The 13,726-nt window shown below is 38.8% G+C and overlaps 2 protein-coding genes across 19 annotated transcripts in view; one reads left to right on the forward strand and one right to left on the reverse strand.

Moving 5' to 3' along the window:
- AKT3 (AKT serine/threonine kinase 3) overlaps positions 1 to 13,726 on the forward strand; it is a 360,266-nt gene that overhangs the window by 336,010 nt on the left and 10,530 nt on the right. For all 5 annotated transcript variants that reach the window (XM_016934876.4, XM_016935872.4, NM_001280064.1 and 2 more), the window contains 1 exon segment: positions 11,584 to 11,686. In XM_016934876.4, the coding sequence (XP_016790365.1) occupies positions 11,584 to 11,686 (103 nt within the window).
- The window catches only part of SDCCAG8 (SHH signaling and ciliogenesis regulator SDCCAG8), a 262,440-nt gene continuing 254,880 nt past the window's right edge, over positions 6,167 to 13,726 (reverse strand). For 11 of the 14 annotated variants that reach the window (XM_054674794.2, XM_054674771.2, XM_054674797.2 and 8 more), the window contains one exon: positions 6,167 to 7,441. In XM_054674794.2, coding sequence (XP_054530769.1) covers positions 7,382 to 7,441 — 60 coding nt within the window. In that variant the 3' untranslated portion in view covers positions 6,167 to 7,381. The remainder of the gene's footprint in view (positions 7,442 to 13,726) is intronic. The other 3 variants (XM_054674814.2, XM_054674819.2, XM_054674795.2) reach the window with 2 other exon arrangements.

Genomic DNA, 13,726 nt, shown 5'->3' on the forward strand with positions numbered 1-13,726 from the left:
AGGTTACACCATCTAGGCTTGTATGTAAGTACTCTCCATGATGTTTGACAATGACACAATCAACTAACATGCATTTCTCAGAAGAGACCCTGTCATTAAGTGACACACGACTGTAGTTTATGGTAAGTATTGTGCCAACAGCTAGCCTTGCAAAGATAGCTAAGATAAAGTCCCTGTCTTCAAACGGTTGCTTACAGTTTAGTAGAAGAGACAGATAAATAAGCAGGCGATTTACATTTTCATGTGATGCGGGTTGTGTTTCAGAGGTGGTAGAAGTATTTCAGAGGTTGCCTGACCCAGATTTTAAGAGTAAAGGACCTGTTATAGAAGCTGCAGTTAGGACTGGATTAAAATTAATTGGGTGGTGGTTGATATTGTGATGCTTTAGTATGACTTTAGTGTGAATATTTAGGGGCTCAGTGTTTTCTTCATCTTAAAATGAGGGGATTGGACTAGATCTATAAGATTATTTTCAATGTGAATATTTTGTCAGTTTAAAGACACATTGAAGAGATGCTCAAAAAACATACTTCTTTTTTCTTTTTAGGGAATAGAGTATTTCAGATCATTTAAATTCCTGTTTGAGAGTTTACCAGGCTAACAGGAAGTACTACTTGTGATTTCTTTGCCTGTTCCTGTTCTGATGTTTAGCTGCCCAGTACAAACCTGCAAGGGGAGCCTTGGATATCTAATTGGTTTCTGAAAGGTGTGTGTGTGTGTGTGTGTGTGTGTGTGTGTGTGTGTGTGTGTGTCCGTCCTTTTTGGAGCCAGAGCTTCAAAACATAGCTTGCATCTTCTGTGTCCTTCATAAAATTCCAGTTGGTTTCCTGCATTCACTTAATTAGTACAGCACCTGGGCATAGTAGCTCTGGATAAATACAGGTTCTTTTCTCCAATAGCTTCCTTGCAGAACATAGAAATTGCTGCCTGCCCCTATGCCTCAAATTGACCTTCTACCTCTTACTCCTCAGCTTTTAAAGCGCCTATCTTTCCTTCTCACCACAAGTTCATCCCCCAACCCAAATGTTCCCTATCACTGGGTCTCTCCAGCATTCATCTGGTGTGGTATTAAGAGAGTGGCTGTGGCTGTCAGTGCTATAACCTGGACGGAGAGAGAGAGAGGGTCTTGGTCACGTCATCTTTACAGAAATATAATAGGAATTTCTCTATAAAAATAATAGATACTTGTTAGAAGCTTTAATGTTATATTTTTTATTTATTTCTGGTTTAATAGACCTTAATGTTACTGCCTAGTAACCTACCTACATTATATAGCCTTTCTGTGTATGTGTGTGTATCTATTGAAACAGGTCCCAAGTTTTTTCCAGTTTATATGTAGGCTGCATTTTTCTTTTCTTTTCTTTTTTAAATTTTTGAGCCAGGGTCTCTCTCTGTCACCCAGGGGAGTGCAGTGGCGCAATCACAGCTCACTTCACCCTCAACCTTCCACCTCAGCCTCTCAAGTAGCTGGGATCACAGGCACATGCTACCATACCTGGGTAATTTTTAAATTTTTTTGTAGAGATGGAGTCTCTGTATGTTACTCAGGCTAGTCTTGAACTCCTGGCCTCAAGTGATCTGCCCAACTTGGCCTCCTACATTGTTGGAATTATAGGCGTGAGCCACTGTGCCCAGCCTTACATATATAGGCTTTTATAACAAAATTAGCTTGTAAGTTGGAAATTGCCTTTATGTCATTTCTCCCCAGTCTGCATACTTATTCAACTTTTGCTCATGTTCTTGAATATTTCTAAGAGAAATAGTGATTAATGGCTGCCACACTGCTGATGTTGGACAGAGCCTATAAAATCAGCTGAAGAAGGGAGAAAGTAGATTGTTTCACTAGGCTCTTAGTGAAGTTCTGATAGTTATAATAAATGCAACTTGTCCTTTAACACTACTAGGTGCAAAGTCTTTTTGTTACCCTCTCATGCCTTTTAAAAAGGCTCCCAGTGTTTCACTAATGAGAGCCCTTTTGTTGTAATTTATAGGTGAATCCTCTCCAGGTATAACTGAGATCTTCAAATAATGTATCGTATCTATGGATGTTTGTGAATAACATCACCTGGGCATAAACCTACAGTCAATAGGATGAGTGCTTATGAAGTTATTTTTGAATGAGAAAATTTATCACAGAAAAGAAAATACAAGTTCCAGTTTCTGGGGATTACTTTTTAAAGTAATGCAAATCATCCATATCATGTGTTAACAAACCCCTCAGAATTCCAACAAGGAAAGTAGATGTATTAATTAAACATTTAATGTCTTTTATAGTTAAAGTACTCATTTTGGCAGGTCTAATATTACGATACAATAGTGGTATATTAATTTGTTATATACCTTGGGCCCCTTGGTACATTTTATGTAGGCACAAGATTAACAGCATGAACTTCAATTATTACTGTGTAGTTTTGTAAAAATGAAATATAATTATTTTAGTTTCTAGTTTTATGTCAAGAAGAATTCATTGGTATGGCACAGCTTAGCATACAAAGTAACTACATAATGTATGCCACATATCCATTAGTTTTGTTAGAAATAAATCCTCTTTTATACTCCTGCTTTTCCAGTACATGCACACCTACATATACACAAAGCGTGAAGCCAGTATTTAATAGAGATTAAATAAACCAGAATCTCCACCTATGATTGACTACTTTCTCATGTTGTTTCAGAGAAGTGAAAATTACAGCACCAGATTACTGTCTCTGGGAAATCTAAACATGCAATAGTGTTGGCAATTCTTTACTGCAAACATCTATGTTCACTGGATTTTGGACCCTATATGCCAACACAAAGTGGTGGAAATAACCACAGTTGTTAAGGCAATTAAGATACCACAATCACTGTCCACATCAGCTGTCCCGGAAAGTTTCAAGTTCTCCAGTCTATTTCTTAAGCCCCTGGAAGGAACAATAGAAGAAAGAATATAGATATCTGATAGTAGCACGTGACTTGTTACTAAAAAAGGTCTGTGGAATCTCTTACCTTCAGAGACCTTGGTGTTCATGCATACACTCATGGAATCATTCCAGCCATACCAGAAATACCAAATGTGACTTACTCTAACAACCTGCAGAAAATTATCTCTTTGTTCTTTCATTGACACTTTTAGGAAGATAGTAAATGGTAGAGTGATTTCATAGCATTTAAAATTTGATAAAAGATCAGTGTGGAAAGAATTTAGGGAGCTTCAACGTTGCTGTCACCATACGGACTTGAAGTTGCATATTTTCAGTGAGATGAAATTGATGTCTTGAACCCAGAAACTTTATCCTCTTGTTTAAGATCACTGGATACTACATTTTCTGAAAGCAAATTGGTTTTCAAATAAAGATTTGTTTCAAGTTTAGTGCATTTGTCAGAAAAATATGTTGTTTGCAGTTAATGACACTATAGCTGTTCATTGAGTTGATCCATAAAAGTAGCTGAGATTTACAGAAATATATATGACTATCTTTTCTAAATGGGAATTTACATTCAGTCAGTTGATACAGAAATGTTTTGAGAGATGTGGTTAGAGGAAAAGAAGAGATGAAGATACTGGTTTAAAGCTGAAATAGGAAATTAATGTATTTATGTGCTAGGGCTGCTGTAACAAAATACCACAGACTGGGTGGTTTAAACAACAGAAATTCATTTTCTCATATTTCTGGCGAAAGTCCAAGATCAAGGTGCAGGCAGGGTTAGTTTCTTCTGAGGTGTCTGTCCGTGGCTTGCAGATGGCCGTCTTTTCCCTGTGTCTTCATATGGTTTTTCCTTAGTGTGTCTACTTGGGTGTCCAAATTTCCTCTTCTTATAAAGATACCAGATTGAGGTAAGACATATCCTGATATCTCATTTTAATGCAGTTACTTTTTTAAAGACCTTATCTCCAAATAGAGTCACATTCTGAGGTACTTGGGGTTAGGGTTTAAACATACTAATTTTGGAGGGACACATTTCAACCTATAATAATACAATATTTGAAATTTGTTCAGCTGTTGTTTAAAGTAAATATGAGGGGACTTCAAAAAGTTCATGGAAAATGGTATTAAAAGATAAAAACAGAAAATATAAACTTTATTTCTCAACATAAGCTCCGTCAAGTTCAAGACACTTTTGTAAGCCATGATACCAGCTAGTTAGTTCATCCCTAAAGAGCTGAACGTCCTGGTAATTTACCTATATCAGTGCAGTCTTTTTTTACATTATTAAGTGAAGAAAAACTAATACTCTTTAAAAGCTTTTTTAAGTTTAGGGGAAAAATAAGTCAGAAGGAGCCAAATCAGGACTGTAAGGTGGATGCCTAATGATTTCTCATGAAAGCTCTCACGAAATACCCCTGTTTAATGAGAGGGATTTAGCAGGAGCATTATCTTGGTGGAGGAGGACTCTCTGGTGAAGCTTTCCCAGAAGTTTTTCTGCTAAAGCTTTGGCCAACTTTCTCCAAGTGCTTATAATCAGGTGTTACCATTCTCCTGCCCTCCAGAAAGTCAATAAGCAAAATGCCTTGAGCACCCAAAAAACTGTTGCCATGACCTTTGCCCTTGACCTGTCCAATATTGCTTTGACTGGACCATTTCCACTTCTTCATACCCATTGCTTTATCTTCAGGATTATACTAATAGAACCATGTTTCATCTCCTGTTACAATTCTTCAAAGAAATGCTTCAGGATCTTTATTCCACTTGTTTAAAATTTCCATTGAAAGTTCTGCTCTTGTCTGCAGCCGATCTGGGTGCAATGGTTTTGGCACCCATCAAGTGGAAAGTTTGCTCAACTTAAATTTTTCAGTCAGAATTCTGTAAGCTGAACCAGATGAGCTGTCTATGGTGTTGGCTGTTGTTTCTGCTGTTAATCATTGGTCCTTTTGAATTAGGGCACAAACAAGATTAATTTTTTCCCTTGCAAATTGATGTGGATGGTCTGTCGCTGCTGGCTTCGTCTTCCACATTGTCTCATTCCTTCTTAAAATAAGTTATCCATTTTTAGACTGCTGATTTATTTGGGGCATACTTCCCATAACTTTTCATAAAGCATCAGTGATTTAATCATTCTTCCACCCAAGCTTCACCATGAATTTCATGTTTGTTCTTGCTTCAATTTTAGAATTCATGTTGCTCTTACAGGGGCTCTGTCCAAACTGATGTCTTATCCTTCTTAGTCCCTCAAACTTGATCCTGTACAGTCATGTTATAACAAATTAGTATGAGTTAATTTTGGTGCAGAAATTTTTTGAAATCTGTGCATGGTTTTTTCATAATACACATTTTCCATAAAGTTTATGAAGACTACTCAAGAATATTATATATTCTAGAAATCTGTAATGAAATCTAAAGTTGGGGCATTCTGATGATTTTTGTGGGACTGCTTCTGTTCAAGTACTGTGGCAGTTTTTTTTTGTTTTTTGACGAGGTCTTGCTCTGTCACCCAGGCTGGAGTGCAATGGCATGATCTCGGCTCACTGCAACCTCCACCTCCCAGGTTCAAGTGATTCTTCTGCCTCAGCCTCCCAAGTAGCTGGGACTACAGGCATGTGCCACTACACCCAACTAAATTTTGTATTTTTAGTAGAGATGGGGTTTCACCATGTTGGCCAGTCTGGTCTCAAACTCCTGATCTGCCTGCCTCAGACTCCCAAAGTGCTGGGATTACAGGCATGAGCCACCGCACCCAGCCGTACTGAGGCAATTTTTTACAAGCCCTACCCGACAATGTTCCCCATATACATAATGTAGGGTCTTTGCTTCCCTACAAATGTTTATATTCCACTGAGTTGTGTTCACCTTCAGGGACAGGGGAAGTGGAAGGGGGAATAATGCTTCCTAGAATGAATATCTTGACTAATGTATAGAGAAACAATCAAAAGCAAAAGTAGTTTTCATTCAAAGCCTTCACATTGTAAATGCTACAGTAAAAAGACCTTGAGATCAAGAAACCTAGGTTTTTGCCGCTCCAGTTCTTATTCGTATAATTTTTGGCAAGCCACTTAACCAGTGTCAGCTTTAATTTCCTAATCTCTAAAAAGGTACACTACATGCTCACTGACGTCTTACTCAGCTGCAAGATTGAATGATTGATTCATTTGTTCCGCAAATATTGTTGAATGCTACTATGTGGCAAGGACCGTTTTAGGAGTTGGGAATATCACATTAGTGCAACACAAAGTTCCAGAGGAGAGAAGTGGGAAACAAATAGCAAGATGGTAAATTTAATCTTAATCGTATCAATAATCACATTAAATGTAAATGTTCTAAACACCACAATTGAAAGACAGAGATTAGACTTGGTAAAAAGCAAGAACTACCTATATGCTGCTTATAAGAAACCAACTTTAAATGTAAGATATAAGTAGATTAAAATTAATAGAACAGAAAATTATATACTATGCTCAACCTAATCAAAAGAAAACTAGAGTGCTATATTAAATCATATGAAGTAGATTTCAAAGCAAGTAATATTGCTGGAGATAAGGAGGAACATTTCATAATAATTAAGGGAGTCATTTCATCAAGAAGTATTAACCGTCTTAGTTATGCATCTAATAACAAAACAAAATATATGAAGCGAAAACTAATATAAGGAAAAATAGACACATTTACAGTTACTATTGGACAGTTCAATATCCATCTTCAAATAATTGATACAGCAATTGGAGAGAAATTGGTAAGGTTATAGACAACTTGGGCAATACTGTCAGTCAGCTTGATCTAATTGACATTTATGGAACACGCTACCCAACAGCATAAGAACACTTATTTTTCTCAAGGTCACAGATCATTTATCACAGTGTACCATATGTTGAGCAAAACAACTCCATGAATTTTAAAGGATTTAAGTACTGTAAAACATTTTCTCTTTGAAGGAAATGAAATTAAAAAAACACAGATCTATGGAAAATCCCCAAGTTCTTGGAAACTAAATATTAATCCGTGGATCAAAGAAGAAATCAAAGGGAAATGAGAAAGTATTTTGAATGGACTGAAAACGAAAACACAATGTGTTTAGCTGTGATATACAGCTAAAGCAATACTTAAATTTATAGTACTAAATACAATTTATAGTACTAAAAGATATTTTTAAACATTAGAAAAGAAGAAAAGTGTAAAATTAATGACCTTAGCTTCTATCTTAAGAAACTAGGACTGGGCACAGTAGCTCACAACTATAATCTCAGTACTTTTGAAGGCCAAGGTAGAGGAGTTCGAGACTAGTCTGCACAACATAGTGAGATCCCATCTCTAAATAACAAAATATTAGCTGGGCATACTGGTGTGCACCTGTGGTCATAGCTACTCAGGAGGCTGAGGCAGGAGGATTGCTCAAGGAGGCTGAGGCAGGAGGATTGCTTCAGGAGGCTGAGGCAGGAGGATTGCTCGAGGCCAGGAGTTTTGAGGCTTCAGTGAACTATGATCACATCACTGCACTCTAGCCTGGGTGACAGAGCCAGATTTCGTCTCTAAAAAACAAGAAAAAGAAAAAGGAATTAGAAAAATAAGAACAAGTTAAACACAGTGTAAGCAGAACAAAGGAAATAAAGATTGGGATAGCAATCAATGAAATAGAAAACAAAAAATCATAGAGAAAATTGATGAAAGGAAAACTGGGCTTTTGAGAAGATCATTAAAATTGATGTATTTCTCACCTGACTGAAAAGAAAAGTGAGAAGACAAATAATAAATGTTGACACTGCTACAGATTCTATTGGTATTAAGTGGATAATATGGAAGCATTATGTATAACTTTATGCCAATAAATTCAACTATTTAGCTGAAATGGACACATATCTTGAAAGATACAAATTACCAAGAAGAAATAGATGTCATGAATAGCCTTGTACCTGCTAAAGAAATTATAGTTGTGGTTAAGATCCTTCTGACAAAGACACCAGACCCACATATTTTCACCAACGAAGTCTACCAAACATTTAAGGAATATTATCAGTTCTATACAAATTATTCCAGAAAATTGAAGATGAGAGAACATTTCTCAGTTCATTCTGTGAGGCAGGTATTAACTTGATATCAATATGCAAGAGATTTTTTTTTTTTTTTTTTTGAGATGGAGTCTTGCTCCGTCGCCCAGGCTGGAGTGCAGTGACGCGATCTCAGCTCATGGCAAGCTCCGCCTCCCGGGTTCATGCCATTCTCCCGAGTAGCTGGGACTACAGGCGCCTGCCACCACAGCCGGCTAATTTTTGGTATTTTTAGTAGAGACGGGGGTTTCACCGTGTTAGCCAGGATGGTCTTGATCTCCTGACCTGGTGATCTGCCTGCCTCGGCCTCGCAAAGTGCTGGGATTACAGGCATGAGCCACCACACCTGGCCCGCAAAGAGATTTTTAAAAGAATGCTATAGACCAATATTCTTAATGAATATATATGCTAAAATGTTCAATTTAATTTTAGCAAATCAAATCTAACATTAGATACAAAGAATCACTACCAGTGTGGTCTGTTCTAGGAATATAAGATTGATTTAACATTCAAAACCAATCACTATAGTTCACCTATTAACAGAGTACGAAGGAAATGATTATATCAAATGATGCAAAGAAAAAACTAAGAAAAATCCATCCTTTTTAAAACTTATTTAAACAAAAAATGAAACGCTCTGAGTGAATTAGGAATTGGGGTTTTTTTTTAACATGGCAAAGGAAAACAATTTGACAGTTTCTGGAAAAGTCAAATGTATACCTACCATATGGCCCAGCCATTCCACTCCTTAGTATTTGTCCTAAATAAATTAAATCATATGTCTACACAAAGACGTGGACATAAAAGTTAATAGCAATTTTGTTTGTAATTGCCCCAAACTGGGAGCAGGCCCTATGTTCATTGACAGATGAGTGGGTCCATTGTGATACATCTGTGTACTGAAATATTACCCAGCAAAGTGAGTAAACTATTGATACATGTGGTGACATGGATGAATATCAAAGTAATCATGCTAAATGAACAAGCCAGATAAAGAGTATATACTCTATGATCCATTTGCATAAAATTCTTTAAAATACAAGCAAATCAGTCATGGCAGAAAGTATGTCAGTCATGGCCTGCAGGGGATGGGAGGATGGAAATACACATGGGCACAAGAAGACATTTGAAGTGGTAGATGTTTTCATCATCTTGATTTTGGTGACAGTTTCATGGGTATATACATATGTCAAAACGTATCAGTTGCATGTTTTTTGTTTGTTTTTTTGAGAGGGTTTTACTCGTTCGCCCCGGCCGGGTTGGAATGCAATAGCATAATCTTGGCTCACAGCAACCTCTGCCTTCTGGGCTGAAGTGATCCTTCCACGTCAGCCTCCCAAGTAGCTGGGACTACAGGCGCCCGCTGCCACACCCAGCCCAAGTTGTATATTCTTAATGTGTGCTGTTTAGTGTATGTTAATTACGCATCAATAAACTTTTTTTTAAAGTCCTTGCCCTCGTGGAACTTATATTTTATTGGTGATGAACATTGACAGTAACAAATACACGTATATCATATGTGTGTATGTATACGTGCCTGTGTATCAGATGTCGCAAAGTCTTGAAGAAAAAGCAATGTGAAGATAGAAAGTGAGGGGGAGGATAGCTGTTTAATGTAAGAAGGCGGTCAGGAAAGTCCTCAGTACACGTGGCATTTGAAACAGAGACTATTTTAAGCTCCCCTGTAATCTTTTGAAAACTGTGTTAAGATAGGTTTCAGTTTGTTAAAGTTACAGGTCATCATTCTCTCATCTAAAAGGACAAGTTTCCCCTAACTTGAAGGCAAATTTAAATTTTTGACATCACAAAGAACCAGATGAAAAGGATGGGGCAGAGGTGAGCAAACCTACTCCTAGTGCCCAAGAGAAGCCGATTCCAGCCACAGGAATTTCTTGTGGTTAACTTCTGATTGGAAAGATAAAGACGTATTTTGTGAACATCTGTAGAATAGTAAATCAGAAAAACCCAACCAGAACTCCAGTCTTCCCGTTTCCTGCCAGATAGGGGCAATTACCCCCTTGGTTTTCTAAAAAAAATAAACAAAACAAAATTGTTCCAGCCTCTGTCACCTCTGGGGTTCCCTGTGTGTGTGCATGTGATATGTGAGGCTGGTGAGGAGAATTTAGCCTGAGAGTCAGAGGGAGGGTTTCTAGCAGTGGAGTGACGTGCTTGCTCATGTCCAGGGGATCCAGCAGGGCAGCTAGAAAGAAATATGGTCTGGCACAATGGCAGGCTTCTCCTTGCCACTGGTGGAGGAGTTTGTTTCAGTTCAGGGATTAGTCGCCATTACCAGCTGATCAGTGGAACGTAGAGTTGGTTCATCCCCAAAGGAGTGCTTGCTAATCATGAAGACCTTAGAATAGCTGTGTGCTGGGGGTAAACAGAAAGAATTATAAAAAGAAGAGATTAAGAATGCTTTGTAGCATGTACCATAAACTGAAATGTCCCTTATTTTGAAAACCTGCTTTTAATTCTGCTCATCCCACGATTCTTAAAAATATAGTTCTGTCTAGAGAATAATTTAAAGATTTTCCTTATTATTTAACATAAATTTGGTGACAGAGTGGGAAAATGCACTGATCTCAAGCCAATTGTGTATTTGTTTTTGTAAAATTTTTATAAAACATGCTGATTTCTGTCATTCTGTTTGCCATGTTCCTATCCCCGTGAGAACTGTATTCTAAAGCAGCATCCCCTGTTCTGAATGATACTCTGCAGAGCACGCACTCTGACCCTAATGCTCTGGGACTGGGCATCCTGTGCCAGAAGGAACCTGTGGGTTCCACCTGTCCCTCAAGGCTAGAGCCCTGAGAAGCAGGAGCCTCGTGTTAGCTCCTTCTCCCTCCCAACCAGTGGAGGTTCACAGGGCTCCGGCTCCTGAAACCTCCAGTAGCCCGAGACTTTCCTTCCACCCCCACCTCCCCTAACGCCATGCCTGCCGCAGGTGCAGTGCGAATGAGATGATTCCTGCCCTGTCAATCCCAGGGGAGCTACTCTTAATCTCTTCTGGGCTGTGGTCCCCTTTGAGGATCTGATGAAAGCTGTGGGCAAGATTTTGCATGTGACATCAGGGGCTGCCAGGAAACCCTTTTCCAGAGCAGGGCAGGCATCAATGCCCATCTCTTATCAGCAAATTCTTAGCAAAGTACAAAGTTGTAGTTCTTTACAAAGGGCAAAGGCAGCACTCTCATCTGTAACCTGGTGATAGCTGTATTATTAAGTTGTATTTTTATTACTGCCCTCTTCAGCTAGCACTAGAAAGAGGTTGCCCGAGGAAGAGCCCACATCCTGGCACACTGCTCCCCATCAATATGGTTTTGCATGTATGTGTGTTATTGGGGAAAAAAACCAGCACAGATTTTTCAATATCCCTCTCCCGTCCTATTCAATGGTTTTCTTTTGTTGTTTTTCGTGATCCATTAGATTTTATACAGAACCACCAATTACCCACCGGTTGGTTTAGACTGTTGACTGGGAAGCCAAATATCATGTCTCCCTTACCCAGCGACTCAGCATTGTAGACTTTTGTTCTGTTCATTTAACTACGTGCTCTCTGCTTTTTTCCTAGAAAGGAATTTTCCTGAATTGAAATCAGTTAATAAAATTCTTTTTCTTTCTTTTTACAGCTTGTACCTCCTTTTAAACCTCAAGTAACATCTGAGACAGATACTAGATATTTTGATGAAGAATTTACAGCTCAGACTATTACAATAACACCACCTGAAAAATGTAAGTAAATTTAGAAGGCAATTGATAAATTTCTAATATAATTTCTCCTAATGTAATTGAAGAAAACAGTCTTTTAAAAACTCATCTGATATTTTCAAGATCAAAGTCCACAGTGACTTACTCCATTCTATTTAAGAATATTGAATATTGAATTGAATTTAAGAATATTGAGTTCCCAGTGGTAATATCAAAAGACTGCAAGAAATGCTTTTCTGAGTAGGACAAATTATATAGAGAGAAATTGTAGATGAAATTACAGACTAGCTCTTCCTTACTGTTCTCCAATAGATTGTTTTGACACCAACTGAAAGGATTGTGAAATAGAGACTCCCCTCTTTCCTAGACTTCGTTCATTCCCACATAACCTTCAGAATTTTGCCAGTTTTGGTCTCCTACTTACTTAATAGTTTTAAAATTCATGTAGAGTCACTCCTTTTTACTTAGCTCTCTCTTAAATAGTATTATCTGTGAAGACATAATTTAGTTTGCTAATACTTTTGGATACATATAAATTACATATTTATGAAAACTGTGTGTTCATGTACCACTTCAAGTCAATTCATATACATTAGTATGTCTCACACTTGGAGAAATACCATAAATAAGTGGAGCTGTAATGAGGGAAAAGGTGATCAGACATAATTGATAAACATTTTCATGCTGACAGAGGTCTGTGTGTATCATCATTAACTTAAGAATGTGGATAAGATTGCGTTTCAGGGCAATATTTGGATGGCTGCAAGAATGCTTCGTTACACATCTTTGGGTTCACATCATAGTTTTTCTTTCCTTTTCTTTTTGATTCCTTCCCTATATGTCTTCTCCTCTCATTCCTTTTTTGGAGGCAGATTCATCCATAGTGCTAATGTGGACTCAGTGTCCGGGAGAGGGGCGATTGGAGGCTAATGCTGTGCCAGAGATGGTCACAGGCAGCAGATTCTACTGTCGAGAGGCAAACAAGGGGTCATGTGGGCCAAGAGGTCTTAATCTTGGGACCATGGTCTGGCGACAAGGGGACTGTGAACACCCTGAAAGTGAAGATATGATGACGTGTGTGTGCTTTTCTTTCTTTAGATTCACAAAAAGTTAAGGTGCTCCAGGTCCTGAAGTTGGGTCAGCCATAGCCAGAAGCAGGGCTTACCAACTTGACCGATGTCCAGGCTAAGTTGTGAAATACCAATCCATTGAAGTGAGCTACTCATGGTCAGTCCTGTGGTGAGGCAGAGTTTCCACTCAATCTTGTGCCATTGCTAGAATTTTAGAATCACTAAGAGTCACAGACAATGTTGGAAAGCCTGTGGAGTCATGGGCAAGTAGCTCAGCGCTGAGTAGAAATCATGGGCATAGGCCTTGGCCTCTGTCCCCAGCATAGACTGTGGCATTAGAATTGTCCAAAACGCTGGGTAACACCAGTGAGTTTTCGGATCGGCCCATGGGCAGTTCCTGCCATACAGCCTTTGCTAGGCCCTTTCATTTGGATATAATCCTAACTGTAATCAGACCACATCATTCCTCTGCTTAAAACCTTCCGGTGCCATCCCATTGCACTCTAAATCCAAACTTGCTCACACTGGTTTGCACAGCACTGACTGATCTGGGCCCTGTCCACCTCTCTGACCTCTTCCTGTTCCATCTTCCCCCACTGTCCCTGGGTTCCAGCCACACCTCGAACATGCCACACGTCACCATGCCTCGGGCTCTGGGGACAGTATTTATGGTGTCCAGGCCTGGAATGCTCTTCTTCCCTGATCTTACTTGGATGGCTCCTTCTTGTCCTTCAGCTCTAAGCTTACATGTCACTCCATCAGAGAACCTTCTTTGACCTCCTAGTCTGAAGAGCATCAGTCTGACAACACTCCCTCTCTCTCTTCATTCTCTACATTGGCACCTTGACTTGCTGGTATTTTTCTGTTTGTTTGGTTAGTGTCTATTTCCGCCACTAACATGCAGTGGGTTGGAGAGGAAGGATCTAGTTTGTCTCATTTGTTATTAGCCCAAGCTCCTAGTTAGATGCCTGGCACAGTGTGCGTATTCAATAAT

The sequence above is a fragment of the Pan troglodytes genome, chromosome 1 (assembly GCF_028858775.2).
Source record: "Pan troglodytes isolate AG18354 chromosome 1, NHGRI_mPanTro3-v2.0_pri, whole genome shotgun sequence".
Classification (NCBI taxonomy): Eukaryota; Metazoa; Chordata; class Mammalia; order Primates; family Hominidae; genus Pan; species Pan troglodytes.